The 26396-nt window shown below is 38.3% G+C and overlaps 4 protein-coding genes across 6 annotated transcripts in view; 3 read left to right on the forward strand and 1 right to left on the reverse strand.

Annotated features, from left to right (window-relative positions):
- Window positions 1-14210, reverse strand: part of LOC145905314 (dynein axonemal heavy chain 5-like) — a 42001-nt gene extending 27791 nt beyond the window's left edge. Inside the window, exons 1-26 of one of the 3 annotated variants that reach the window (XM_082992480.1) lie at window positions 14095-14210; window positions 13832-13916; window positions 11486-11664; window positions 10098-10223; window positions 9875-10000; window positions 9497-9596; window positions 8842-9059; window positions 8361-8579; window positions 7868-7993; window positions 7482-7650; window positions 7130-7233; window positions 6927-7069; window positions 6512-6697; window positions 5548-5763; window positions 5087-5214; window positions 4641-4809; window positions 4099-4303; window positions 3485-3694; window positions 2905-3102; window positions 2280-2405; window positions 2034-2216; window positions 1678-1853; window positions 1231-1306; window positions 902-1014; window positions 512-721; window positions 86-290 (exon numbers count right to left, since the gene is read on the reverse strand). In XM_082992480.1, coding sequence (XP_082848606.1) covers window positions 86-290; window positions 512-721; window positions 902-1014; window positions 1231-1306; window positions 1678-1853; window positions 2034-2216; window positions 2280-2405; window positions 2905-3102; window positions 3485-3694; window positions 4099-4303; window positions 4641-4809; window positions 5087-5214; window positions 5548-5763; window positions 6512-6697; window positions 6927-7069; window positions 7130-7233; window positions 7482-7650; window positions 7868-7993; window positions 8361-8579; window positions 8842-9059; window positions 9497-9596; window positions 9875-10000; window positions 10098-10223; window positions 11486-11664; window positions 13832-13916; window positions 14095-14112 — 4014 coding nt within the window. In that variant the 5' untranslated portion in view covers window positions 14113-14210. Of the gene's footprint in view, window positions 1-85; window positions 291-511; window positions 722-901; window positions 1015-1230; window positions 1307-1677; window positions 1854-2033; window positions 2217-2279; window positions 2406-2904; window positions 3103-3484; window positions 3695-4098; window positions 4304-4640; window positions 4810-5086; window positions 5215-5547; window positions 5764-6511; window positions 6698-6926; window positions 7070-7129; window positions 7234-7481; window positions 7651-7867; window positions 7994-8360; window positions 8580-8841; window positions 9060-9496; window positions 9597-9874; window positions 10001-10097; window positions 10224-10556; window positions 10716-11485; window positions 11668-13831; window positions 13917-14094 lie in introns of those variants that run through there. The other 2 variants (XM_082992479.1, XM_082992481.1) reach the window with 2 other exon arrangements.
- Window positions 14211-15368: 1158 nt separating this feature from the next.
- On the forward strand, window positions 15369-17779 carry LOC145906652 (uncharacterized). The gene is made up of 3 exons (XM_082994102.1): window positions 15369-15544; window positions 17076-17198; window positions 17494-17779. The coding sequence occupies exons 1-3, from the start codon at window positions 15419-15421 to the stop codon at window positions 17689-17691; spliced, it is 447 nt and encodes a 148-aa protein (XP_082850228.1). The 5' UTR covers window positions 15369-15418; the 3' UTR covers window positions 17692-17779.
- Window positions 17780-18889: 1110 nt separating this feature from the next.
- On the forward strand, window positions 18890-20724 carry LOC145906010 (microfibril-associated glycoprotein 4-like). Its single transcript, XM_082993384.1, has 7 exons — window positions 18890-19100; window positions 19348-19464; window positions 19536-19681; window positions 19777-19873; window positions 19939-20038; window positions 20093-20157; window positions 20238-20724. The coding sequence occupies exons 1-7, from the start codon at window positions 18926-18928 to the stop codon at window positions 20480-20482; spliced, it is 945 nt and encodes a 314-aa protein (XP_082849510.1). The 5' UTR covers window positions 18890-18925; the 3' UTR covers window positions 20483-20724.
- A 4918-nt stretch (window positions 20725-25642) lies between these two features.
- LOC145906882 (ryncolin-1-like) lies at window positions 25643-26187 on the forward strand. Its single transcript, XM_082994344.1, has 3 exons — window positions 25643-25743; window positions 25798-25862; window positions 25943-26187. The coding sequence occupies exons 1-3, from the start codon at window positions 25691-25693 to the stop codon at window positions 26185-26187; spliced, it is 363 nt and encodes a 120-aa protein (XP_082850470.1). The 5' UTR covers window positions 25643-25690.
- The last annotated feature ends 209 nt before the right edge of the window (window positions 26188-26396 follow it).

Raw genomic sequence — 26396 nt, forward strand, 5'->3', positions numbered from 1 at the left:
TGCTTAGTATTGTGGTAGAACCGATTAGCATACTACATGATATTTAGATATGTCCACGAATCCCTAATTGACCGCAACAACATACAAGAGATAGCAGATTCTTCCATTGGTAAGCGAGCCCATCTACTCTCTCCGCATTGCCATCGTTAAAGGTGAGTTCAAGTTTGTTTAGAACGGCGTAACTTTCTTCCACTGGTCCGATCGTCATATCTATCCTTATCTGTTGCTCTCTGATCTCCCTCAAAGCCGCCATCGCCCCTCGCACATCGTCAAGATCGTTTATCGATCGTCTATCAAAGAAATTTATTTCTATGACGACATAAATGACGTCTTATTTATGCAAACACTTCTTTTTCAAAGAACAGGCAATTAAATAACTCAGCAGATGCCCAAATTATTTGCGTCACCATACCCTTTTGTTAAATTTACATCAAGTAATTTAGGTAAATCCCCCATTACTTTTTATTGCAAACAATAAACGTGACGTCATTATCTATACGTCACCACTCACCCCATTCTCTTGCTGAGACTGTCGATGAAGTTGAAGATATTTTCTTGTTCTGTTCCAGCTTTTTCGTTCAATGCGTTACCGAAAGCTCTCTTCCATGCTTTGCATTCTTGCTCGAGAGCGAGTTTCAACGCGTCCGTCTCGAACAAAACGGATCCAACTTTGTAACTCGACGGCAAATCTTCAACTTGTGATTCCAACCGGTGATAATATCTGAAAACACGTGAATGTTTCCGTATAAGTTTGGTAAAAAAGAAGGTTGGATTGTTCAAAGTGTGGTAGTTTGTTCGTACAATCTCCTGTTTTAATAGCTTATGTTAGATTAATTAAAGACACACATTTCTATTTTAACGAATATCGGCAGAAATAATCCGATTAATTTTACAATCGTACTTGATTTGAGCTTCGTATTCAGAATACCCGGGATTGTGCTCAACGAACTCCACTATCTTTTCCTGTGGATCTTCCAGCCATAGTTCGCTAAAACTGCTGAAGTTGGTCAACAACTGAAATAAATATGTGTGAAAATATGACGTTTTGTTTTTGCTAAACTAGTTTCACAGACGTAGCGCAAAAAACTGTTTGGTTTCTTGCGTATAGTTTAATGGACTGTTAATAGAACATTTGGAAAGCAAACATTATTTACAAGACTTTATAGGTCGAAACAGTGGCCATCTGTCTGCAGCTTACACAATTATTTAAAAGATTTATCCAAAACTCACGGATTCACAATCACTTTTCAACGAACTAACGACGGAATGAAGAGCAACCACCACCTTCACCACATCCTTGTGTTCACTAAATAAACAATATCATCATTAGATAAAATCACGACGAAACATGGTTACAATTGTTCGGATAAAACTGTTTACAAACACAAAATAGTTCGACGTAAACTACAAAGCTGGGTATGCCAAAATAAAATAATGTTTAGATTTTTTACAACTAGTTGTTATTTATTGATATTTTACCAGAGGCGGATACAGATCAAGTTTAGATTTTTCATTATATGTTGAGGCCGTAGCGCACTTCGCTGTTATTGATATAACAAATGGTTTTGTGGTAACCAACATGTCACGCTATTTTATCGTCTTTTACAGATACAAGAAAAGACTTCCAGTAAACAGCAGCCTCCTATATTTCATCCATCATCGTTAACTTTTCCCCACCTGATCTGTTTGTGCATTGGTTTCGGGGGTTTAATCTGAGTTTTAATATCTTCCCCCATCTTCCTCGCTGCTTCTGCCTCCAGGTGTTGTTGTTGGAAGTGGAGATCGGCGTATTTCCATAACGCCACCTCTGTCGTGGAATTCAGTATCTGTTCTATTGCCTTGTTTAATGCAGCCTGGAGAAATTAAGGCGTTAGGCACTTTTTTTCAGGTGTATAAAATGGTTGCGAGTTAATTTTATTTCAAAATATAACTCGAATCAAATCTGGTAAATATTTAAATTTGCGAAATTTTTTTCAACGGCCTGGCATGAACATTTAGTTTGTTTTTTAGTTCACAAAATCACCCGTTATTACCTGAATGTCGTCCAAACTTGGTTTCATGGTGATTGCAGGAAGAGCTAGAACGATTTGTGATTTAAACAAGGGAGCTTTCTTGTTGATTCCTCCGGATGAACCGAGTCTGTGACTGCTCTGATATTTATTGGCTTGTTGAAGTCGTCGTTTGATGCTGTCCAATGACAATCTCGTACATTTAACCTGACAAGTATTGACACAATAATTAACACAGTAAAATGATTGCAAAAGTGTTTTTTTACTCACAAGTGAGTCTGTGGTTCGCTGGCAGAAGTGTCCCATCAACGTGTAATACCAAACTGGGAAGTTTTCTGAGGCCGCATGTTTTTCCAAGTTGGAAAGTTCTCCTTCGCTGTATTGCTGCTTCAACATCTAAACAGAGTTTAAAACTTCATATTGATGTACTAGTGAACAGGCAATATCTGAAAATGGGGCCACATATTTTGCGATTTTGACTTTGATCATACAATCCGGTCAAACGTGCATGTAGGTTCGCGTAATACCTATTTTGTTTGCTCTTAAATCTGTGAATATCTTGCAGTGCGACCACCACGACTTTATTAAGACAAAGACACCATGGAAGACCTGCAGTTTTGTCAGCAAAGTGGACCCAGAATACGTGAGATTGTTTGTTTAAATCGCACCGGGAGTAAGATAAAAGCACGCCCCAAGTTGCTTTTATTTATAGCGTAAACCATCTGTTTAGGACAAATATTTAAGTTCCAGCTATACCATATTGTCATTGTTGATTCGTCCAGGACTAGACGTAACATTAATTAGCTGGTTCGTGGTTGCGTTTGGTCGAAAATTTGTATATTGTACAAAAACGTTTGAGCATGAACGTGAAACAAGTTTAAATGCTTTCACTTACGTCAATAATTTCATACACAGCTCTCTCAACAGCGGCACTTAGTGACACAAGGTCAGTGCTGGCCGCTGTCACAACTTGGTCGGTGAGAGCAAGGAATTTATCACATGTGACAGCATCTTCATCCGGCAAATCACACAACGCTGTTGTTCCGATCTCGTCCAAGTCTTTGCCGATTCGGCATTCCATAATATCGGTTATCTGCATGAATTTGATATGAAATAAACTTATCTTGGCGATGTTGCTGCTTAATACACAGAAGTTTGTTTTAGATAATCGCAACATGGATCAGCTTTAGGTGACGAACATGCGTAAAATCACAACAGCACTAAACTATTGATACCTTTCTATTTACATAGGAACTTTCTGCTTACTTGTGTCCAATTTTTTTGCCCTCTATGCCTTTCAACTAATGATCGATTGGATTAACGGGGCGTCTTAAAACTGGATGCAGTTCAGCGAATTTCGTTTATTTATAACTAGTTGCATTTCCCCATACGTAGTTATAAGTTACCAATTTAGAAATTTAAACCCGCTTTTTAGTAAAGATTAAATCAAATCAATTTGCTGAGTTGTTTCTCACCCTTTTAATGATGATTTTTAGTTCCTCCATTCCAGTGTAAACTTCCTTGATGAAAGTTTCAATATTTAATGAATTCCAGTTAAGGATTGTGAGTCCTGCTAAGATTTTGTCATCAACCCTCGAGATGAATGGTTTAAGAAGAGGAAGAAGAAGATGAGGAACTTCATCTGTCATCCTCTCAAACGCTAGGATCAAGTCATTCAAATCACTCTGAAAAAAGTCACATTTTTGCTGGGTTGGAAACAGTAGGTAGGATATAAATTACTACGTCTAAATTTGTGAAAGTTTTACTTAAAAATTTTCTTCCTTATTGAGTCGGCGTTAATCTCGATAAAAATAAAAAGTAGTGAAGATGCTAATATGCCTCACCTTTATAGTAATATTTGACACGCTTAAATTTTACCAGAAAAACAGACCATACAAGACATCACAGGAAGCGGGCTTAAAATCGCATACATGGAAAGCGACCATTCGAAAACATGACATATATTACAGTGTGGAAAACCTTTGCTACGCGTTTCATTGTCAGTAAACTAATTTTCATCGACTAAACCGGGATAATCGCCGTTGATGGTCGTGAGTTTTGTAGATTGCTGCATTTTAAGTTTCATTACTTTGTTCTTTGTTATCTCGTCCTCTTTGAGACAGAGTCGGAATGCAGCGTCTGGAATTTCAAGTCCTATCTTGGTGAAGTATTTCGACTCGGAGAGAAGTTCCCAAATACTTGAGTCGAAGTTCACGTGCAACTTTCCTGTTTCAGGGTGACGAAGTAACAGCGACGCCTGGAGGCCACCTTTCACCACGTCCACTGCACGACACCTAGCGTAAAAGGTGTTTATTAAAAATCCCGACTTAAAAGCGTTGATCTACTTATTAAAATCTCATGGAAAATTCAGATACGTTTTTTGGTTAAGGTTTTATCGCAATACGTCGAATTTTAGCTATACTTTCATAATAGCAATCGTTACTGCTTTTAATTTGAGCGAAACACCGTAAAAACGTAAATGAAGTATCAAGATTTTATTTTAAAAAAAACAACCGAATAGTTTTTGACATCAAAAACCGTAAAATTAGTGATTTTTGATTTTTCTAAAATATACTCCAACCTTTCAACACAAACTGGATTGAATAAAATACTAAATATCATAATCCTTACCATCCTCTGTGATAAAGTACTTCATATTCGAGTAAAACTCCGGCAAGTTTATTGAACGTTCTCACAACTTTCTTCCCTTCAACAGTTTTGAGAAGATCTCCTTTCTTTTCGAAAAACTCCATAGGAAGAGCGATCTTTCGGTAGAGTTGTCGCGCCCACGCTATTTTGCCTTGGTGTAAAAATTTTTCCGATAACTAAAGCATAAAATTGGCACCAATGCGTTTGTAAACAACGGCCACAGACAAACCATATATGAATTTTTGTTGGCGAAAACGACGGAATATAGAAATATACGTATAATTGTGCCAAAATGTGAGATTCTTTTTTATTTAAATTTTTAATTTCAATAAGTCTGGCAACAACAACCACACAATGCTTTTATTTAAAACCGTTTCTGTCTTTATGCCAGCGTAAGTTGAAACTGGTTCTTACCAGCATTAACCCACCTGATATTGGCGGCATGTTTCTGGCGATTGGTGGTTCGGTTTTGAGTTTCTGATACGCTTTTCGCACCGATTCCAAGTCTTTGGCATATTTCGCGATCAAGAAGTTGTATTTTTCGCCAACATCCAAGCTAGCAACACAATTTAATCACGTGATCATGCATCTACGCAAAGTGTGTAATAATTGTGTAAGCTGCAGACAGATGGCCACTGTTTCGACCTAAAAGGTCTCATGGCCGTTTGGCCAGCAAAGTCGTCTGATAGTCACACCAGCTGCACTGATGAGACCTTTTAGGTCGAAACAGAGACCATCTGTCTGCAGCTTATACACAATTCATATTATTGGCTCCACTTTGCTTATCGTATGTAATAATGTTCAGGTTGTCGCCACAGCGTGACTTTCAGCTGAACGTATCAATTTTCTCACTGGTTGGTTACAAATTGGAATGCTTTTGTAAACTTACTTGACGCCGTCGATCAACTCAAACTTGGAGAGAAGTTCAAGAAGATATTCAGTAGACAAGGATCGGTCGAACCACGATTCCATGTAGGTTTGCAATGCAGTCTGAAGTCCCTCGATCTGCATCTTGAAGTCGAGATAATCAGATTCGAACTCGGCCTTCCTGTGGTCGAGTACATCATACTTCTTCTTCACAGCATTACCAACAATATTCTGATACCTGGAAAGACGGGTGTGAATAAGATTATACCACAATTAAAGTGCACTGGGGTAGCCAGAAGAGAGATTATAGTAATTTGAATCTGTTATGTTGTCACACTATGATTGGGCATCGCATCCCAAAGAAATTACAAAAAGTTCCTGTTCATTACATTCGTTAATTTCAGTAAAATAGAAACTTGCTATTCTGACTGTTTTCTAGCTGTCTGTTTTTCTGTGTCACAGAAACTCAATACAGCGACACCACACAAAAGGTGCGGAAGAAAAAGGGCGCAACGTGATCAGTCAAGCGTAGCAATGCCCGACGTGAAACAATGCAACAAGCCGTCTTGAGAAGAACCAACAGAATGTTTGGTTTGACGAATGATGGAGAGTTTTAAAAACTCTTTTAAACAGATTGGGCAGCATGTTTTCAATAAAAGGTGTTTCAGACAACGGTTAATGAACTGGAATCTCCTTTTCGAAATTTAAATAAATACCCACCTTGACCCCGTATATTACTCTTCACTAATGGGATTAGAAGGTTGTGCAGTAATAACTTCCTGTGTCGATTATTATGCGTATGTTATCTTAAAAAACCCTAGTTAAGAACGTTGCAAAACGTTGAAATAATGTTTTGAGGAAAGCACCATTCTGTGGCATTTCCCACAAACACCAAATGTCAGAATTTCAAAAACAGTTTCAATTCTCCGAGACTGAAAACGTTGCTGAGATTAAAACTTGACTTCAAACAGCGGTAGGTTGCTTACTTGATGTACATGGCGTCAATTCCTTCCATCTTGATATCCTTGAGGGCGGAAAGACTTTTCATTGTCGCCACCATGTGGGAAAGTTTGCTGAGTCGAACACAGAGTGTGTCGAACTTTCCGAATATGTAATTTTCGCTGAATTCGAATTGACGTTCTTTCGGGTTTTCCTTCAACTTTTCCTTTGTTCTGTTGAACATAAATATTTGGTTCCGAGTGTTCGGTTGTATTAAACGCAGGCGCAACTGATCATAATAGCACATTTCTGTTTTTTTCATTAAGTAGCTTATATTGGTATAAACGGCAAGCTGTAACTTCCGACTGCCATCGTCGGGCGTCTTGTTATCAATGGACACACATCCGGACAAAGGTTACCAACGATAAAGTCGCGAGGTCCCATTTAGCAAAGTCATATCACCTGTGGAAGGCTCTCTGATATTCCTCATTTAATTTTGTGCAATTTGCAATCCGTTCCAACAGGGTAGTCCTGTCGATGTCCCAAATTCTCTCGGTTCCACCCATGATGTAATGCTTACATGTGGTGATCATTTGGTTGGTGACCTGGATAAATTTAGTTTGGATTATGTAAGCACAGTTTATTTGTAACAGTTGTGATGTCACCTTTACGAACAGTGACGTCATACGCTCTGACGTGTTGTAGAATTGGGAGATGCTGTGTATCATGCGAATGCTGTTCATCAGTCCTGGAAGCACTTCGATCATTCCTGAGCAAAACAATTACTTTAAAATCTAACACTTTCGTTGGTGATTGATGAATACACACATCACGATATTTAACTTCAGGTTCCCAAGATTTTTAACTGGAAACACCACAAGGTAATTACAGTTGATATAAAAGCACGTCAATTGTCGCCCAAATGATAAAAACTCAATCTTTTTTGGAACTCATTAGGAAGTCGCTGAGTTAAGATTAAGCTTGAATTTACAAATTTAGTTGAAACGGTTTCCCAACCTTGTGGGCTGCATTTTGACAAGGGTCCGAAGAATTTATCGAGTGTGTAAAGGTATTTCACATTATCCTTCGCTTCATTCGCCGCGTCTGTGATTCTGGAGTCGAGAACTTTCCAGGATCGAAGTGATTTCGATTTTGAAACTTGCAAAATTCCAACAACCGTTTTCACCTGAAAATAATCTCGTTAATCGTTGCGAAAAATAATTGTTCCGTTTTTATAACATTGACAAATGGCATTTATAGCGTAGTGGTTTTGAGAATTGCCACATGTAATGATAACTTTTTCATATAAAAGTGCAGCTGTTTTTAGAAAGTAGTTTTTCTTTGTCAAATCCCTTTCCAACGTAGGTTTTATGCTTGTTTGTTAAACTCCAAAACTATTTCACCCTCTGTGTTTTGATCTCGTCGAGTAATGAGCTGAATTTCGCCATCCTCTGTTTCCAGTGTTCCAACTCAGCTGCTGGTCCGATATCGTCAGCTTCTTTCCTCATCTGCTCGCTCTCTGCTAACACCTAGCGACAACCAAATATGTTGCTACTAATGTTCTGTTCTACAAGAAAAGTATTTTGGTGTAGTTATATTCAACGAAACAAGGAAAAACGAAGTTGTTTAAATAAAATATTGAGGTTAATTTTATGCCAAAAGTTGGTTCTCAAAAAAAAGATATCATTAAAGAAAGAATCGCAACATCGGATCGTTTGATAATATTGTGGCGTCATCATTTGATAGTATAGTGACGTCATCGTAAAAAATCATAGCACAATCGCATTAAACACAAATTAATACGTGATATATTTCATCCAAATATGCTGTCCCTCAGGCATATTTCACATAGTTTGAATGCAATCTTCAACTGGCGATACAGAATAACTCCTATACCTGGTCAATTTGTTTGCACCACCCGTTAAGAACTTCTTCAAGTTTCTCCACAATGTCTGTGTTGCTTCCAACCAGCTGTGAGTAATCCTGTGGACCTCTCAACCCATCCAGGTTGTATCCAACCTCAAACTCGGAAAGTTCGAATCGATCCGACATGTTGTTTCTCGCGGCTGACAAAGTACCAACAAACTTCTCGATAGATTCGATGAAATCGTCGATCTGCGGAAACGTAAACGTTCATTATGTTTCAAAACCTTTTGCGGAACCCAAGCTGTGTTGTTGTGTTTGAAACGGTTGTTTTGACACTTTTGTAATTACAAATGCCGACAATAACAAACATTTCTGCGTAAAAACTGAAACTGTGCTCGGGACCAACCTGAAAATCTCCGGACCAACCCCTGAATTAGATATTCTTGGGGAAATCCCGGAATGCAAGTTAGGCTTTGCAAAGTTAGAAAAAACGCTTATGCAGAGACAGAACCTGTTGTCTGTTGTTGCCTCCGTTGACTGTAATCTGACCCCAATCGCTCTGAGCTTTTAACGCTGGGACCATCACTCTACTCAACAAATCTTCGATCCCTTTCAGCAGATTTCCGTCCGTGGCGTCGATCACCCCGAAATTCACTTCGTTCGCGATATTAGCGGTGGTGATCGCTTTCGTGTGTGTTCGTACGAAGAAATAACAAACCCCGATCAATGCTGAAGTAAAAAAATCAACAGAGGGGTGGAAAAAATACACACTTTTTACTATTTCGATTACATTCAACAAACTAATGTCGCGTAAAAGTCCACATATAAACTCAAACCCTGTGAACAGAGCCACTGTTTTGAGCAAATAGATTTCATCAGTACAGCTTTGGTGTGACAACGATCTTGCCGGCCAAAAAGCCTAGCAAGACTTTCATTTTGTGTAGACTATACAGACGCCGAAGCAACTGAGGGGCGAACCAAGAAAGAAATACAGTGGTCACATAAAGGCTAAAACGATGCAAACCAAAAGGCTGAAACAGCGGCCCTGTGTCTGCAGCTCACTGAAAATTATTGCCACTATTGCCTTTTCAACCCTTCAACCCTGTAGCTGTAGGGTGTTTGGTTCGTACGATAGTGGCATCGATATAAACGATTTTGTTACTTACGTTCCATCTCTCCGTTTGTGAGAAAGAGTTTTTCTTTAAACGCTGATGGGTGAATACTCGCCATGTCTGCTCTCGAAGCCACATCTTTCGTGGTTCCCTCCTACATGTCAATATGTATTGTTACTTTATTGTTCGTTATACATTAGCAGTAATCCTACACGCCCATCTAACTGCGATTGACTAAAACCTAACAAGAAATGTGGCAAGGGTTTATTTAAATGCACATGACTTTAGGACAATGTCAATTCGTAGCAATTTTCTTTATTGTAGTCGGTTTATGCGCGGAATTAAATCTTGTTTACAAGTATAATGTTGAAGGCCTGGATTTAATGTTGAAGGCCACGATTTACAAGTCCAGCAGTGTTTGGAAATATTCACCTGGTAATAGAACATGAGTTTTTTTGTTCCTTGTGCAGCAAAGAAATTATCCATGAGTTCAAAGCGATCGTCACCTATCACTTGTTCCTCGACCACAGAGTATTCCACCCTCATTGCATCAGCTACCTGGTACGCGTAAACAAAATCACGTTTAGTCATTCTTATTCTTCTGATAATTACTCACAAAAACGCTTCGTTTACAAGTCATAAAGTGTTTCTATACCTTGCCGAGTATGTACTTGTGCCGTACGTCCAACCCTCCTCGCCTATCTTCCCGCAATGCTTTGGCTTGTCTCTGCATTTCTTTCATCGCGTCTCCAGACAATACAACATTCTTCTTTCCCGCCGCCTGTTATTACGTCACAATGGTAAATGATTGAAGCGCAAAACAACAAGATAAATTATGCTATACGTTTATGACGAATTGCAAACAGCCAATGCTTTGCATCGTGAACTACTATAAACCATTACAATGGTCATAAGGTTTACAGGCTTCGCTACCCAGGCATTGCGGCCTAGCATGAATGAAACATTACTTCATTACAAAAATGTGTGACATAAAACCTATAAACAATGTCAAGAATACGGATGATGGCTTCATGCATGGGTGAACATAGTGAATATATACTGTGTAAATAAAAGCAATCAGCTGTATACGAGTTGTATTTTGCTTATAACATACTTGTGTATGTCTTTCATCTTCGACAACCATCACCTTGTTAAAATCAGATAATTACATCCGTGATAAATTAACAAAACAACTATACTACAAGAGTGAAGTCAGAATAGCACAATACCTGCAAGTTTCACTTGCAAACAAACACTTTCCTATCTAACCACCTTTCTTTGAGCAAATATAAGTGAATTTATCGTTTATAAAAGTTTCAGATGTGTCAAATCCTCAACAATTATTCTGACAGTTGACATCATCACAACATTCAGCCAAACCATCAAAAACGATTCAAGTATTATCCATGCGTGTAGAGTATTTCGCCACATGCCACAAACCACTACACATTTCAATATTGTTTGAAATGATGTGCGTGTATGCAACAACCACGAAATTACGTCTAACACGCCTCGCGCTTTCATGACAGACAAACTTGTGTGAATCGCTGCAACGTCAGATACGAAGCCGTCTCGTAACCATGGCAACGTTATCGCGCGGACTTAGACCTCACACGCGCAAAGTGGTTGATAAGCTGCCACCCGCGGAGAGATTGGAGTCTGCACTGTGCTTGTGTTGTTCAACTAATGGTTGTTTGGAGGGCAAACATACGTGTTTGGTAGTTGGGGCGTGTCTGTGGCGTTTTTGTTGTTACATTTGTATTGATTTCGTTTATTTGTTCGAAATACAACCAAACAAAAGCTTTGTATCCTGGTTACGTTTAGTAAAAGCTTACGTTACACCGATAATAATTATAACGTTGAGTAGTTTTTGAAAAGTATGCTCGGGGATTAACCGAGTTTTTGTTCCTAAATTATCATGTAACCAATGCAGATCATTAGGGAGCGAAATTGCGTAAGTTATAAAGTCTAATGTACTTTGGTATGTATATCGATGAAAAATGGAGCAAAATTCGAAAAAGGGCCTTTGCAGGAAAAACTCACCGGTGTCGCAGCCATTTGTGTCTGTTGTGACGCAATTCGACGATGAGCGGGACCTCCCCCTCCTCCCTCGCCCACCCTTCTTCTCTTCGAGCCGAAGTTTGCGCTCGCGCCCCCCACAGTGACCGTTGGAATAACTGTAGATCTGTCGCCAGGGGTCGCCTCCGAGCCGTGTTTTGCATCTGCTGGAATTAAATGGTGGAAAGTTTTAGCCTAACTCTTTTGAAACGTTGTTCGTGAATAATCAGCTTGGCTAAATGTAAATTTGAAACAATGCATTGTGACACATACGATTTTATCTGGTTACCTTCGTGCATGGCCCCAGGAAGTGTAAAGTTTTTGTCTCAATTAAAAAGGTATAAATATGATTGAGGTTATTTGAAAACGAACCGATTAACCTCAAACCTATTCCAAAAAATGTACGATTGCGCCTGTTTGCAGTATGCAGAATGTTTTAAAAGTGCAAAATCATTTAAATCTTTCGCAATAATACTCATTGATCTGCGTAACAAACAAAAGAGAACATTTCCATTGTTTACAACAAGCCCCCTGTAGACTGACGGAAACGTGTTCGTTTGTTACGTGATAGTGGAGAGACGCTCAAAATAGAACGCTTCCATTGTTTATGTCTGTTAGGTCTGTGAAGGGCGTCGGGGTCACACTCTGTTACGCAACAATATAGAATTGTTTAACGAAAATACTCATGTTTGTGGGGGTGCTAGTGTTAAATAACGTTTTATTACCTGCAAAATAGTAAGCCTAAAATTGAGCCTATATACATTTTCGTAGTCACCAATACATCCAATATTAATATGAACGGGTACAAAATAACTTGAAACACTGTAACATATTCTTATAATATCACGTGTGCGTGTCATTTGGTGACAAAGTCAGGCAGCTTCTGACAAACTTACTTCCGGGAAAACAGTAATCTTAAATACAAGTGCCTCAAAATACTATTGCTCCCAGTAAGGTTTAAGCGCAAGTAACTGCAAATGGGTCAGCATTAAACACATGTTTATTAGACACTTTCACTTGCGTAAAAGTAAAGTAAATACTTTTCAGGTAGTGATCGATATTCCGTGCCGCGTGTGGAACAGAAATTAGTACGAGAACACGAGAACATGAAAGTCCATTGCATTTTAAACATTCTCTGTGCTGTAAGTAAAACCAAGAGCTTTTTGCTGATTCAACACATTTTGCCGGTTGTAACTTAATCTTGCCGAAAGGTGGCGTGATTATAATCGGTATCACGCACCGGCTGCGTGGACGCATTGTGACGCAAGAATGATTTGGATAATGTGTCCTGTAATTTCAGTCATGTTCGGATTTTTTGGCCACATAAGGCAATAACAAGTAAAATAAAACGACCCATGCAAAACGTACAAAGGCTAAGCACCACATATCGGTCTGAAAACTTTGAAGTTATTGAACTCATTCAAACTCTGTGTCGGCCAGTTCAAAACCGCGGAACTACAAATTGCGATCGATACAAGTTTGTTAACAGTTCAAACTTCTTGTATTATTTAATTTCGATAGTTTATGGAAGTTGTCAGATATTTCTAATAATCAACTTTATCTAAACAACAACAACGGAATGATTGTTAGTTGACAATGTAACAATAGGCCGCTGAACAAACTAATTAAAAAAACAATCAAATGTTTATTTGGGCCAGTTTCCCAAACTATTGTCCACGAATCCCTTCAAAGTTTTTTGGGTTGACAAAGAACCCCCGAAAATCCGAAAACGTCACGAAACGTAAACAGTTTGTCACCATTTCGGGTGCACAACTATAATGAAAATTGTTTTCTACTACACGTTTGCGTGCCAAACAATTGTTTAAGTTGTTGCCTTAAAATCCCCCGTTTCATGTTAAGAACAAAAAAGCTCTTCGGGTGCAACGATTAAAGGATGTGAAGCCATTATGAAGTAATAGAATATACATAGAACATAGAGTTATGATGGCGTTTGCCAACAAATGGCGGGCCAACTTTGGCATGCGTTTGTTTGTGATGATATGGGGGAATTGATATAACAGGGTGTACAAATTGTAACTAAGTTTACCATACTGTGCTAATAGAATCGTTTTACCCTGGTTTGTTCACACAAAAGTCAGTAAATTGCTTTGAAGTAAATAGTTTGACTTATTCAACGTTTCTTATGCAGTTTTTCAATGTTGCTTTAATACGTTCCATAATATAAAATTTTAAAAATACGTCAGTATATTTTTGTTGAAAAACATTTCCATATGTTGGGTGATATACGCAGAATGTATATCCCTTTTTAGGCCGTTTTACAGCGAATAAAATTTATATATTTTTATCGAAGTAATTAACAGGGGGAAGTACCTTGTTTGCCTGCAGCTCCCTCTTCTGTATCTGGCTTGGGTGAAGGGGGTTTCCCCGCCTCTTTTGCCCCAGCTTCTCCATTTTCCTGGGATTAAAAGAAAATATTTTTAGGGCAATGCTTTCCACTAAGAAATATCATGGATTTATATAATGTTCAGTTATGGACAGCCCCGTTAGTTCTTCAAAGTAATAAAAGAATGAAGTATTTAAAATTTTGATCCCGCGCGTTGTTTAAAACAAAACACAACTCTGACGTCACAAACCTTTACTTCTGCAGACATCTCCGTTGCCTTCAAGAGTCCTTCAATGATTCTGAAGCACCAGAAATCCAACGAATGTTTCGCGAACTGAAATTGAGAGGCCGGTTCTCAACACCTCACCAACTCAACTGATCGAAAACGGGATCTCGCCGTTCTGGCTGCAAAGGCGCGAAAAAATGAAGTTGCTCAAGTGGAACCGTAAACTCCGCAGCATCATCTAACGGCGGTAACATTTCGTCTTATGCGATAATCTATTTCCACCTGCGATTGAAGATTCACAAGTTGTCTCGCTTGTCGTGATGTTCCCAGTTCCAAATTATCCGCCCCGGCCGGATCCGGATAGTTGTCAATCAAATCCGGTCGGATAATTTGGATCCGGCAGTTTGTTGACACCGATTCGTGTATTTAATCGGCATGGCAAAAATGTTTGATTGTCAAACACAATGCTATGTTAAGGTTATTTTATCATGAGTGGAACAAATAAATGTGGGCATTTATTAATATGGTTAACACGTCACGAAAAACCTTGATAACAAACAACAAAAAAGTCGGAAGTCGGAGAGTATCACAGACTGGGTCCCAAAAACGAGTAATTTGCAAAATGTTTATCCGTTTTTGGGACAAAAATGCTTTCCCAACTATCCGGTAAAATTAAGTGTATTATCCGGCCGGGTCAGGGTATTGAAAATTGGTCAATATCCGGCTCGGTCTGGGTACCCGGATCCGGCGCAAGACATCACTACTCGCTTGATTGCAAAACACTTTGAATTGACCTTAATCATACTTGGGTAAGGTAAATCATTATGGAGCCTATATGGAGTCTACAAACCCGCAAATACGCATGCGCCCAATTAACACAACATTGCCATTTACAGTACTTCCAAGGTCTGAAAACATGAACAAAATGGACTCAAGCAACCAATGCAAAGAACGCCGATCCATACAGGAACTTATGTTGCTCTCTGACAATCTATCTTCATACATTTATAATGTACTGTATTTTTTGTGGAAGACACACATTTGTTCAACATGGTTAACATCGTCCGCAGTTTTTTATTTTATTTTATGTCAAATATGTCACCGAACGATCGTTTGTTACAAGAAAACAATGGTTCCATTGTGTTGAGGTTTGTTAAGCCGCACGCGAACGCTTGAAAACAAAAGGAAGAGTCTAGTTTTGCGCGGAACTACTGTGAGGTCACAAAACACAACTGTGAGGTCATAGAGCTGGCGCGCAGGGCAGATATTTTGAAAACTCAACAATTGTGTGATCTTGGAAAGCATTGCTACTGGGTGGAGATGGAATTCCAAGCATAGGATATGGTCGATGCTAGGGTGGATTAGCTCACAGACTGACAAATACTTGTTGTTAATTGCAGCTTCTAAAATAATGGCACGAAGAAACAGTGTCGATTCATTCAGTATTAGAAGCATGGGTCCTTTGTCATTAAAGGTAAGTAAAAGCGCAAGGTTGCAAGTTTTACTAAGTGTCAAACCGTATGTGTATCTTCAGGCGTGTACTGCAGTGAACTTTCTTAATATAATGACAAAATCTACACAGCAAAAATAATCATCCACGATTAGAGATGAACTGGCCATAATTACGAATCTGGAGGAATCGAATCCTACAAACCACCCAAATCCTTATTTCAATTTAATTTAATAAATAAGATTCGGTTTAAAACTTTAAGGCTTATCACTTTACTTGGTTACAAATTAATATTTAGCAAATATGACGTAAATCGCACGAAACAGTAAAACATGATCACTACGCATACACAGACGTTCATTTCCATCGACTCGAGGTAAATATCATTCTTAGTCGATTCGTTTAACGTGTTAGTTACGTTGTTACGTCACATACGGATGCAGTCGTTGTAACTGTCATTGCTCGCAAACAAAAGACGTCTCGATTGAAATACGCGATGTACACGATTTGCAATAAGCTTATTCTACTTGAACTCGACGAACGCGATTTTCTGGAATAGCATGAACTGAAACAAAAATGTAAAAAGTCACACATAAAAAGGTAAAAAAAAACATCTTGTGGTCCCGAATGACAAGAGAAAATGTGGCCGACAAATGAGAACGCAAACATTTTCTATGAGCTGTAGACAGGGCCAGCACTGTTTCGACCGAACAAGTCTCATCAGTTCAGCTACGGTGTGACTTTCAACGACCTGTCAGCTAAATAGCCGCCAAGGCTTCCACTAGTGGTGACTATACAGCCGCCATTATCCATTGAGTACCAAACTAGGTTTAACCCGCCGAAAACCAACCAAGGTGGAAACACTGTGCCCAAACAAAAGTTACAACCAAGAGGGTCGCCAGCCTCCGCGTTGTAATTGTGATGCAGTACAGACGTAACTTATATTATGTATGTAAAGGAACGCAATGACCACGTTTCAAGCAAACAAAAATAAAATAGGTTTCGGTATTTTAGATTCGATCGAACTATTCTAGAATGATGTATTATTTTATTTTGCCCATCCCTATACAAGATGTAGTTAAACTTCAGATTTCACTGCATATATCTGCTTCTAACCTTAAAAATACTTATACGTATACCCTGAGGCTTTATTTTAACCATACAGTTTACCTCAAATTACAAAACTGCTATCTAACTTGTTGACCAGCATAATTTTATTGTAAAAATAAAGCGGAATAGAAAAACCAAACCTGATATGCTGATCATTCAACCAAGCGCCTACAAAAGCGGACAAGTTTTGCTCGTTGCTGCTTCCCTAGCCCGCTTTTGTAGGCGTTTGGTCATAACTCAGTCAGTTAGTTGATGAGCACAGCAGTGTTCGAAAGGTTTGCTCAAATTGATTAGCATGTTAGCTTTAACTTTGGTATTCCGTGTAATTAACTTCACGTTCTTCGCACCTAACGTACATTCTTTGCCATTCTTGCTTAATTTTGGAAGAACTTTTCACTTAATTGTTATAAATATGTGACGATCCCGAAGCTGTCCATTATTTTAGTCGGGAGAACCCCATCCCGAGGAATGGACTCTAGTTAACGTTCACAAGATGGAAAAACGCGAACCATTCGATACCTGGCTCGTTGATCTACAGGCGAACATTCTGAACTGCGCCAGAAAGATCGTAAGTTTGGAAGTTGTAACATTTTGTTAACAAGAAAGAAACAAACATGTGCGAAAACATTTGCATTTTTCTGCAACAAATAAAAAATTACTCATGCAGAAATTTGGCTAAAGTTTTGTTTATGGATGTAATGGGCGTTTGTAAAAGTGTATATTTGCGTTAATTCCTGAATAATAATGTTTAGATTATTCGGTAAGTGAAATTTAAAAATTGAGTGAATACACTGAAATTAACAAGATCAAAAGTGCCTGAAATCGTCGACATACTTAACTTTTATCCAACTGCGCATGCGCAGAACGATCTTCTCGAGGAGCACCCCCACCCGAACGCCAACCTGTCACGTGGAGAGCTCAATTATTCGCGTGAGGTCATCGACATGGAGAAGAACCGTATTATGGATGACGTGTACTACGGACGACAACCCCCCAATCTCAATCCAGCCTTATACAAGATTAGTCGGATGGAAGAGATTCGACTTTACAGGGGACTTTAAAGTTAAAACAGTTTGAAATGCAGAAGGAAAGGGAGACGACGAACACTTTTCTGTGACGTTTCTTAAGTTGAACAATGATTTTTTAATAGTGCAGTTGATACATGTTTTTTAAATAAAATTTTTAAATTTAGTTTTTCCATTTGGTCCGAGAGTAAAACATGTTGAACTTTTCAACAGAAGCAAACGTTCATTCGCACAAACAGTTTGCGGGTGAAACCAGACGGTGCAGTTCCAAGTGCAGAACACGTAATATTCTAAAGCCGACCAATATCGCTGTGGGGCGTAAGGGCGATCAATCCACACGATTTATGACGGGCCTAAACATAGATACAAATAACCTCATCGCACATTCATCACCAGAACAACAGGACAGCATTGTTAATCCAATCAGCGCATTACACGACACCCAAACACTACTGTTTGTAAAACAACGAAGTGAAGAAACGATAAAATAATTTAATTTATGTAAATGTACAACTAATATTATTAGACATACAACAATGTTAAAAGGTAGACATGCTAAGGATAAAGGGTTAACAACAACATAGGAACGAAAGCGGACAGAATATTTTTTCGTTAGGCCGTGACGTCGGTCCTAAAATTGAGCACAAACACATGCTTAGGGTGTAGTTCATAATTTGGACCAAAGATCTACCGACTAAGCTGAGGTAGCTTGTTTTCCGGGGTACATTGTGGACCAGCTACACTGGTGCGAAAGCGCACAACTCGCCAAGCGACACTTACATGTTCATAGGAAATCTGCATCACTGTTATCAGACAACACATGAGTGTTATATGATATAGCAAGACAAGCCGGAATCGCCCCACTGCGCAGGCTAATTTCGTACATATTATAATTGATAAATAGATATTTGGAAGAAAATACACTTTAAATACTGCAGTTTGCCAGTATACCGAGACGTGGTAAAACTCACTTTAAATCTCAGATATTTCTTCATTTAAGATTGGTTACGAAAACGCCTCAGGATATTTATCACTGTGAAACGTACCTGGCCAGTCGTGCAGCAAATCGCATAGGAATTTAAAGCCGCAATCGACTAATATGTTCATGAAACTGCAAGGAATCCAACAAGTAGAATTCCCCACCATAAAAGGAAATGTCAAATATCAGATAACATCACAGATAATTCTATAAAGCTAGGCTTGATGCTCATTATCGCCATTACGCTTATGTTGTGTCAACGTTTCCAGAGACGATTTGCAAGACAATTATATGATGGCGTTGCAACGAATAGTTTTGCTGGTGTTGTTTATTTCAAGTGTAAGAAGTCAGTTAAGTTTGGAATCATGCACAGTTAGTCTTCAATGTGGAAGCACTAATGGTTTGTTTCAATCAACGGGAACTCGAAATAATTCCCAAAAACCTCGAGGTCCACCTGGCAAGAGAGGTAAAATCGAATGCACAAATATATGCCTGTAGGTTTGTTTGATTCTATTTGAAACACGTTGTAATACCACGATGTATTAACAGTGATTTTTCATGCAAAGAAGATTTAAGCATCGCAGGATGTTAATTTTTATTTTCACAACAAGTATTTTTTTGTAGATCATTAACTTCACCATCAGTTGGGGACAAATAAGAAGCTTAAAATGTATGTTATCAGAGGAAATACATTCCTGAATGTATATTTTTAGGTCCTCGTGGATTTCCAGGTCAGCGCGGGTTCAAAGGCGAATCTGCAGAACAATGCGAATGTGATGGAGTAATTCAACTTCAAACTGCCTTGCAACAACTTGAAGCCAGACTTACAGGTGCAATCACGTTTATTACTGTAATAATTTTCCTTGTTCTTTCTTTAAAAGCAACGTGTAATGCTTAACAGCTGCTCTTAACCCGACAACTTGTAGTGACGTCATGCCCAGACATGTAAACGACACAGGGGGTGTTTACACGATTTACCCACTCACTGGAGGGCGCAAGGGAGTCCAAGTGTTTTGTGATTTGGTGACAGATGGTGGTGGATGGCTGGTAAGTCGAAAAATTACTTTAAATATGTAAATCCATCACTAACATGTGATATATTATATTTTATACCACATTAAATGTTGGACATTCTTTTTCAGGTATTTCAGAAACGAAAAGATGGATCTGAAAATTTCAATCGAGGTTGGGACGATTATGTGAATGGATTTGGAAAACTTGACGAAGAATTCTGGTTGGGTGAGAAAATGTTCACTAGAATGTCAGATAATATAAAGATTAAAATAATTCCTATTTATTCTCAGGACTTGAGAAACTCCATCAGATAACCAGTAGTGGTGGTGAATATGAGATGAGAATTGATATGGAAGATTTCGAAGGAAATAAAACTTATGCTGCTTATGGGTAAATATAAGCAAACTAACCGGATCCAAACTAAGTTAATTACGTTTGTTTCAGTCGTTTTTCAGTAGGAGAAGGAGGAGGTTACAGACTTAACTGGGAGAATTTCTCAGGTCCTGCAGGTAAGCGAACTACATGAAATTTATCAAAGTCATATTGGTTTGTCCATTTCAATCTGTTAAACCGAGTTAAATTTCCAAAGGCAATGGCATGAGACCATCTGGGACAAACTTCTCCACCAAAGATAACGATCAAGACACTCATTCAAGAAACTGTGCAATGAGTTACAAAGGTGGCTGGTGGTTTACAAATTGTCACTCGGGAAACCCGAATGGTTTTTATTACGGAGGTCCATACGAATCTTATGCTGATGGTGTGGGATGGTATCATTTCCGTGGTCATAATTATTCGCTTAAAATTATTGAAATGAAAATCAGGAAGAAGTGATTTATATGTTTTTGTGTTAAAGTGATGTGTAAATATTAATTAATAAGCGATTTTTTTGCATAATCAAATTGTTTGAAAACTTTTCTGGATCTTTTTGCTATCATGAACTACAACGTTTGAGTTTATTTTCCAATTGTTGTTTGTAATGATTTCCCTTAACATCTGTTTCTCCCTATAGAAGTTTCTCTGCGGTACAACTGCAAATTTATTTGTTACTGGACAATAAAATCCTCTGTACATGACGTTAGCTTGATGCCAAATTGACCTGGATGTTTTGGCAGGCAGTTTGTGTTCGAGCAAACAATATGTTAAGCTAACTTACAAGAGATTACCTGTGATGTCGCCAAACCCTTGCTAGGGGCAACAGTTGCATATAGTTTTCAATAGAGAATCGAATGGTCACAAAGACAAAGCCATAGCAGTGCTAGCGGACAGGCATTTGATTTATCACTAACGTTAGGTGGCAGCAGAAAGATGGTTTGGCGACGCGCACTGGCATTCATTTACAATGCACACAAATCATCAAAATGATATTTCCCACACAGTAGGGACTAGAGTTCAAAAAAGTAATGAAGAACTGTAAGGAAAGGCGGGCGAACACACACTGCACTACAAATATCGGAAACCACGGGTTATCATTCTTATTGTTCTAAACGAGGAGTAAGAGCAGAATTGCCTAGCAAGTGTCGGTACTGCACTGGGAGAAACAGGGTTTGTTTTTTGTCATAAAGCGATGACGCATACGCATTTGTATTCGACGAAAGTGGCTGATCCAACTACAAAGTAATGCGCAATGAAAACACAGGTTACGCATCAGCACTGAAAACAAAATGAGCCACGGACTGTAATGTGAATATCGCGCATCTCATGTAGAAGCACGCACTGCGTTCTGATGAATTTGTTGGTGGCGCACCATCCACTGACATGAATTTCAACCCATCAAATATGAAATCTGCACATACAGTAGTATGTAGTGTCTGTCAATATTTGGTCTAAGATATTACTAAAACGTTCGTTTTTGAGCTTACACACTTTATGTTAATGTTGGGTGACGCAAAACTGTCAATTTTGAGATTAATTACGAATTTGTCGTTAACTGGCGAAGTAAACGACATTGTAGCAAGGTTCTTTACCAAGCGATGGCACCGTCAGTATACTAAAAACGAGCTTTGCAATTACAGCAGCACATATATCATACAGCAGTGATCAAACACATTACTTCGCAGAAAATTTTCACGTGATGAAAGCGTTTAGGATCTTTTTTTACTAATAGTGCAAAGCACCGTTTGTTCAACTTCCCTGTAATTTATTTCTACAGATCCTCTTGCAGAATATAAATGACAAACCGTATCGCAAGCAGTAATAAATACATACAACTAGTGACGTTTCAATAATTATTTTTCTGTTCGTGTCATAGCATAGGCGGCCACGATTGATAGAACCCAATCAGGTTGAAACTTTCAATACGTTCCCTACGCAACAATTTGTCACAATCGAACCCACTCATCGTTGCATATGCGAAATAAAACTATGGTGGCCTACGTTTACGATTACCACTAGTAAGAATGTACCAATATTACATAGAGACATAGTGCATTCCTGCTGAAAATGTTTTTCCTCAGCTTTCACGCTGGTACTCCGCCCTGTTACTGGATTTGTATGATTTCATATTGCATAAGAAAGATGATAGTTAAAGTAGTTGAATTTAGGAATAACAGAGGAAAACTGACTGCAAATGATTGTTTTATTAACTGTAGTATAAATGTTATTGGCGTCAGACCGCGTAAACTTTGCAATTAACTTTTATTTAATTATTCAATAAAACTTTGCAGGATGATTATGTACATGTCCAGCTTTGCAGGAATCTTCACCTCGTTTAAGATTGATATTTATTTAAGACTTGGTGAAACTTGGAAACTCCTGGAAAACTTGGAAAACCCGGTTTCAAAACCAGTGATGTAACTTTCTCAGGCTAACGTTTTGAATGCGGTTCATGTTGAAAGCTGTGAAATTGCGGCAAGGGTTTGTGTATGGGGGGACGACACGAACTTTATCTTTAACAAACTCTCTTGTATATTTCAAGTGTAAGAAGTCAGGTAAGCTTGGAATCATGCACCGTTAGTCTTTAATGTTTTGTAAACATAAAGTTAACATCTAGTCTCATACAACATTGCACAAACTCTATAAATATGGTTAAGTTGAATATTCAACACCAATACTGTAAAAATTTCCTGAGCAAGTCTCTAATATTTGAGGACGTTGCAAGAAATAGTTTTGAAGATGTTGTTTATCTTATAACTTCAATATGACTCTTCAGGCAATAATATTATTCCATCATAGTTTAGGTTACTATGCAGCAACCTTTATTATGATTTAGAAATGTTAATGTGCAAAATAACACAACGTGGACAATGTTGAGGTTCAAATACTGAGAAAAAAACGGTACGATCGAAAAAAGAAATGAAACGAGACCTGGTGTAGATTCACAAATTGAGATCCGTGGAAATAAAAGGACAACATGGAGGAAAATCAAACGTTCTAAATAATTTGGTGGCGTGAAAAATAATTCGTGCATTTAATTTAGGCAAGATGTTACTGATCACAAAGCATGCTCCAGAGCATCGCTGGTCTGTAACATATAGTTTTGCAGTGGTTGTTGTTTAGTTAAAGTGTAAGAAGGTGCGTTAGTGATTATATACAGTAAATAACATTAAGGGTCAGTGCAGTGATTCCCAGCAACCTTTTTTGGTTTCATCCCATTTGGAGTAGTTGAATGTTACAAAGTAACCTAGGGGATGAAGTAACAAACATTTTGAGATCACTTACGATTTGTTTAATTCGAACTATATCAGCAACTTACGGAAAGGTGCTCGCGTACCACGTGGAATGCGGTCGCGTACAACCGGTTGGGAAACACTGGGTTAGTGGCATCGCAACCAAGCTGGAACAACCATTTTTTCCGACCAGTCGTTGCGATATTTAAATAAATCAAGTTGACGGTGATGTATGAACTCAGGGCCATGAGCTAATCAGGACCACCGACTAAGCTGAGGTAGCTTACTTGTTTTCCGGGGTATATTGTGGACCAGCTACACTGGTGCGAAAGCGCACAACTGGCCAGGCGACACTTTCATATTCGTAGGTGTTATGTAATTAGGACTTGCTTAATAGCTTTAGAGGGATCTAGCCCTCGGTTAGGCATTGTTTATGTATCTGCGCCAGCAAATTAATCTCGTTCGTATACATATGTATAATGAAGCAACAACCTCTGATTTACGTCAGCAGATTTTATTTTGAAAAATCGATTTCGCTTATAACCATAAGCATCGTCAGTTTCTGCAAATATAAGGGCAATAAAATACACACAAAACAGCGCTACAACTGGAAGTCTTCCTCTATCACCTTCTGTAGGTTGCTACCACGCTGGTCTGCACTTCACAGTTTGAGCTTTGACGATCGAGATAGCGTAAAGAAAAGACTTCTAGTTGTAGCGCTGTTTTATATGTATTTGCTTTTATTTTTGCAGAAACTGACGATGATTATGGTTACAAGCGAAATCGATTTTTCAAAATAAAATCTGCTGACGCAAATCAGAGGCTTGTTGCTTCATTATACATATGTTATGTAATTATATAGTTTATTGTCCTAAAGTTGATCTAACAAAACGGCGCTTCAGATACCACGTGTAATCAGCGAGCAATGTGACTTACGCCTGTGGAATTACTGCGCACCTAACTTGCTAATAATTGCGTTCCTGGCGTTAATTGCGTGTTTGCTTTGGCTATTAAACCTGCGCATCGTTCTGTATGAATACACTTGAACTGTTTGCGACTCAAAAATACAGCAATAGGGATCTGCATTACCGTTATCAGGTAACACATGTGTTTTATATGATATAGCATGACAAGCCAGGATCGCCCCAGTGGGCAATCTAATTTTATGTACATTTATAAATACATAAACATATGTTTGGGAGAAAATGCACTTTAATTACTGCAGTTTGCCAGTATACTGAGACGTGGTAAAACTCACTATAAATCTGAGATATTTCTTCATTTAAGATTGGTTACAAAAACGCCTCAGGATGTTTATCGCTGTGAAACGTACCTGGCCAGTCGTGCAGCAAATCACATAGGAATTTAATGCCGCAATCGACTAATATGTTCATGAAACTGCAAGTAATCCAGCAAGTAGAATTCCCCACCATAAAAGGAAATGTTCAATGTCAGATAACATCGCAGATAATTCTATAAAGCTGGGTATGTTGCACATTATCGCCATTCTGCTTATGTTGTGTCAACGTTACCAAAGACGATTTGCAAGACAATAATATGATGACGTTGCAACAAACAGTTTTGCTGGTGTTGTTTATCTCGAGTGTAAGAAATCAGTTAAGTTTGGAATCATGCACAGTTAGTCTTCAATGTAGAAATACTAATGGTTTGTTTCAATCAACGGGAACTCGAAACACTTCCTACAAACTTCGAGGTCCACCTGGCAAGACTTACAAAAGCTGAAGGTGAAATGTTTTTGCAAAGAAAAATTTAACTTTAATGATCCTTTCGTTGTCTTATTTTGCGATTTATTTGATGAAATGTGAATCAACCATAATTGGGGTTGCAGTCAGAGGAGCGTATATTTCCTTGTGTTCTAATTTATTGTTATAGTTGTAAAATCCAATCACGTATATTTTCATACATTGCTAGTGCCCTGTCTTCTTTTTTTTTGAAAAAAATTCTAATGTTTAACAGCTGCTCTCAACCCGACGACTTGCAGTGACGTCATGCCCAGACATGCAAACGACACAGGGGGTGTTTACACAATCTATCCAATCACTGGAGGGCGCAAGGGAGTCAAAGTGTTTTGTGATTTGGTGACAAATGGGGGTGGATGGTTGGTGAGTCAAAAAATTACGTTAAGTATATTGATCATATCGATAATCTATCACTAACTTTTGATATATTATATTTTATACCACATTGAATGTTGGACATTCTTTTTCAGGTATTTCAGAAACGAGAAGATGGGTCAGAAAATTTCAACCGAGGTTGGGACGATTATGTGAATGGATTTGGAAAACTTGACGGAGAATTCTGGTTAGGTGAGAAAATGTTCAGAAGAATGTCAGATATTTTAATGATTAATTACTATTATTGATCAGGACTTGAGAAACTCCATCAGATAACCAGCAGTAGTGGTGAATATGAGATGAGAATTGATATGGAAGATTTCGAAGGAAATAAAACATATGCTGTTTATGGGTAAATATAAGTAAACTAACCGGATCCAAACTAAGTTAATTTCCTTTGTTTCAGTCGTTTTTCAGTAGGAGAAGGAGGAGGTTACAGACTTAACTGGGAGAATTTCTCAGGTCCTGCAGGTAAGCGAACTACATGAAGTTTATTAAAGACATATTGGTTTGTCCATTTTAATTCATTAAATTGAGGTAATTTTCTAAAGGCAATGGCATGAAACCATCGGGGACAAACTTCTCCACCAAAGATAACGATCAAGACACTCATTCAGGAAACTGTGCAATGAGTTACAAAGGTGGATGGTGGTTTACAAGTTGTCACGCGGGAAACCCGAATGGTTTTTATTACGGAGGTCCATACGAATCTTATGCTGATGGTGTGGGCTGGTATACATTTCGTGGTCATCATTATTCACTTAAAATTATTGAAATGAAAATCAAGAAGAAGTGATTTATATGTTTAGTGTTAAAGTGATGTGTAAATATTACTAACTGTTGAACGATTTTTCTGCATAATCAAGTTGTTTAAAAACTTTTCTGGATGTTTTTGCTATTATGAATTACAACCTTTGAGTCGATTTAACACTGGACGTTTGTTATAAATTTACCTTACATCACTTTATCTTTGTAGAAGTTTCTCTGCGGTGCAACTGCAAATTT

This window comes from Ascidia mentula, chromosome 6 (genome assembly GCF_947561715.1).
Source record: "Ascidia mentula chromosome 6, kaAscMent1.1, whole genome shotgun sequence".
Classification (NCBI taxonomy): Eukaryota; Metazoa; Chordata; class Ascidiacea; order Phlebobranchia; family Ascidiidae; genus Ascidia; species Ascidia mentula.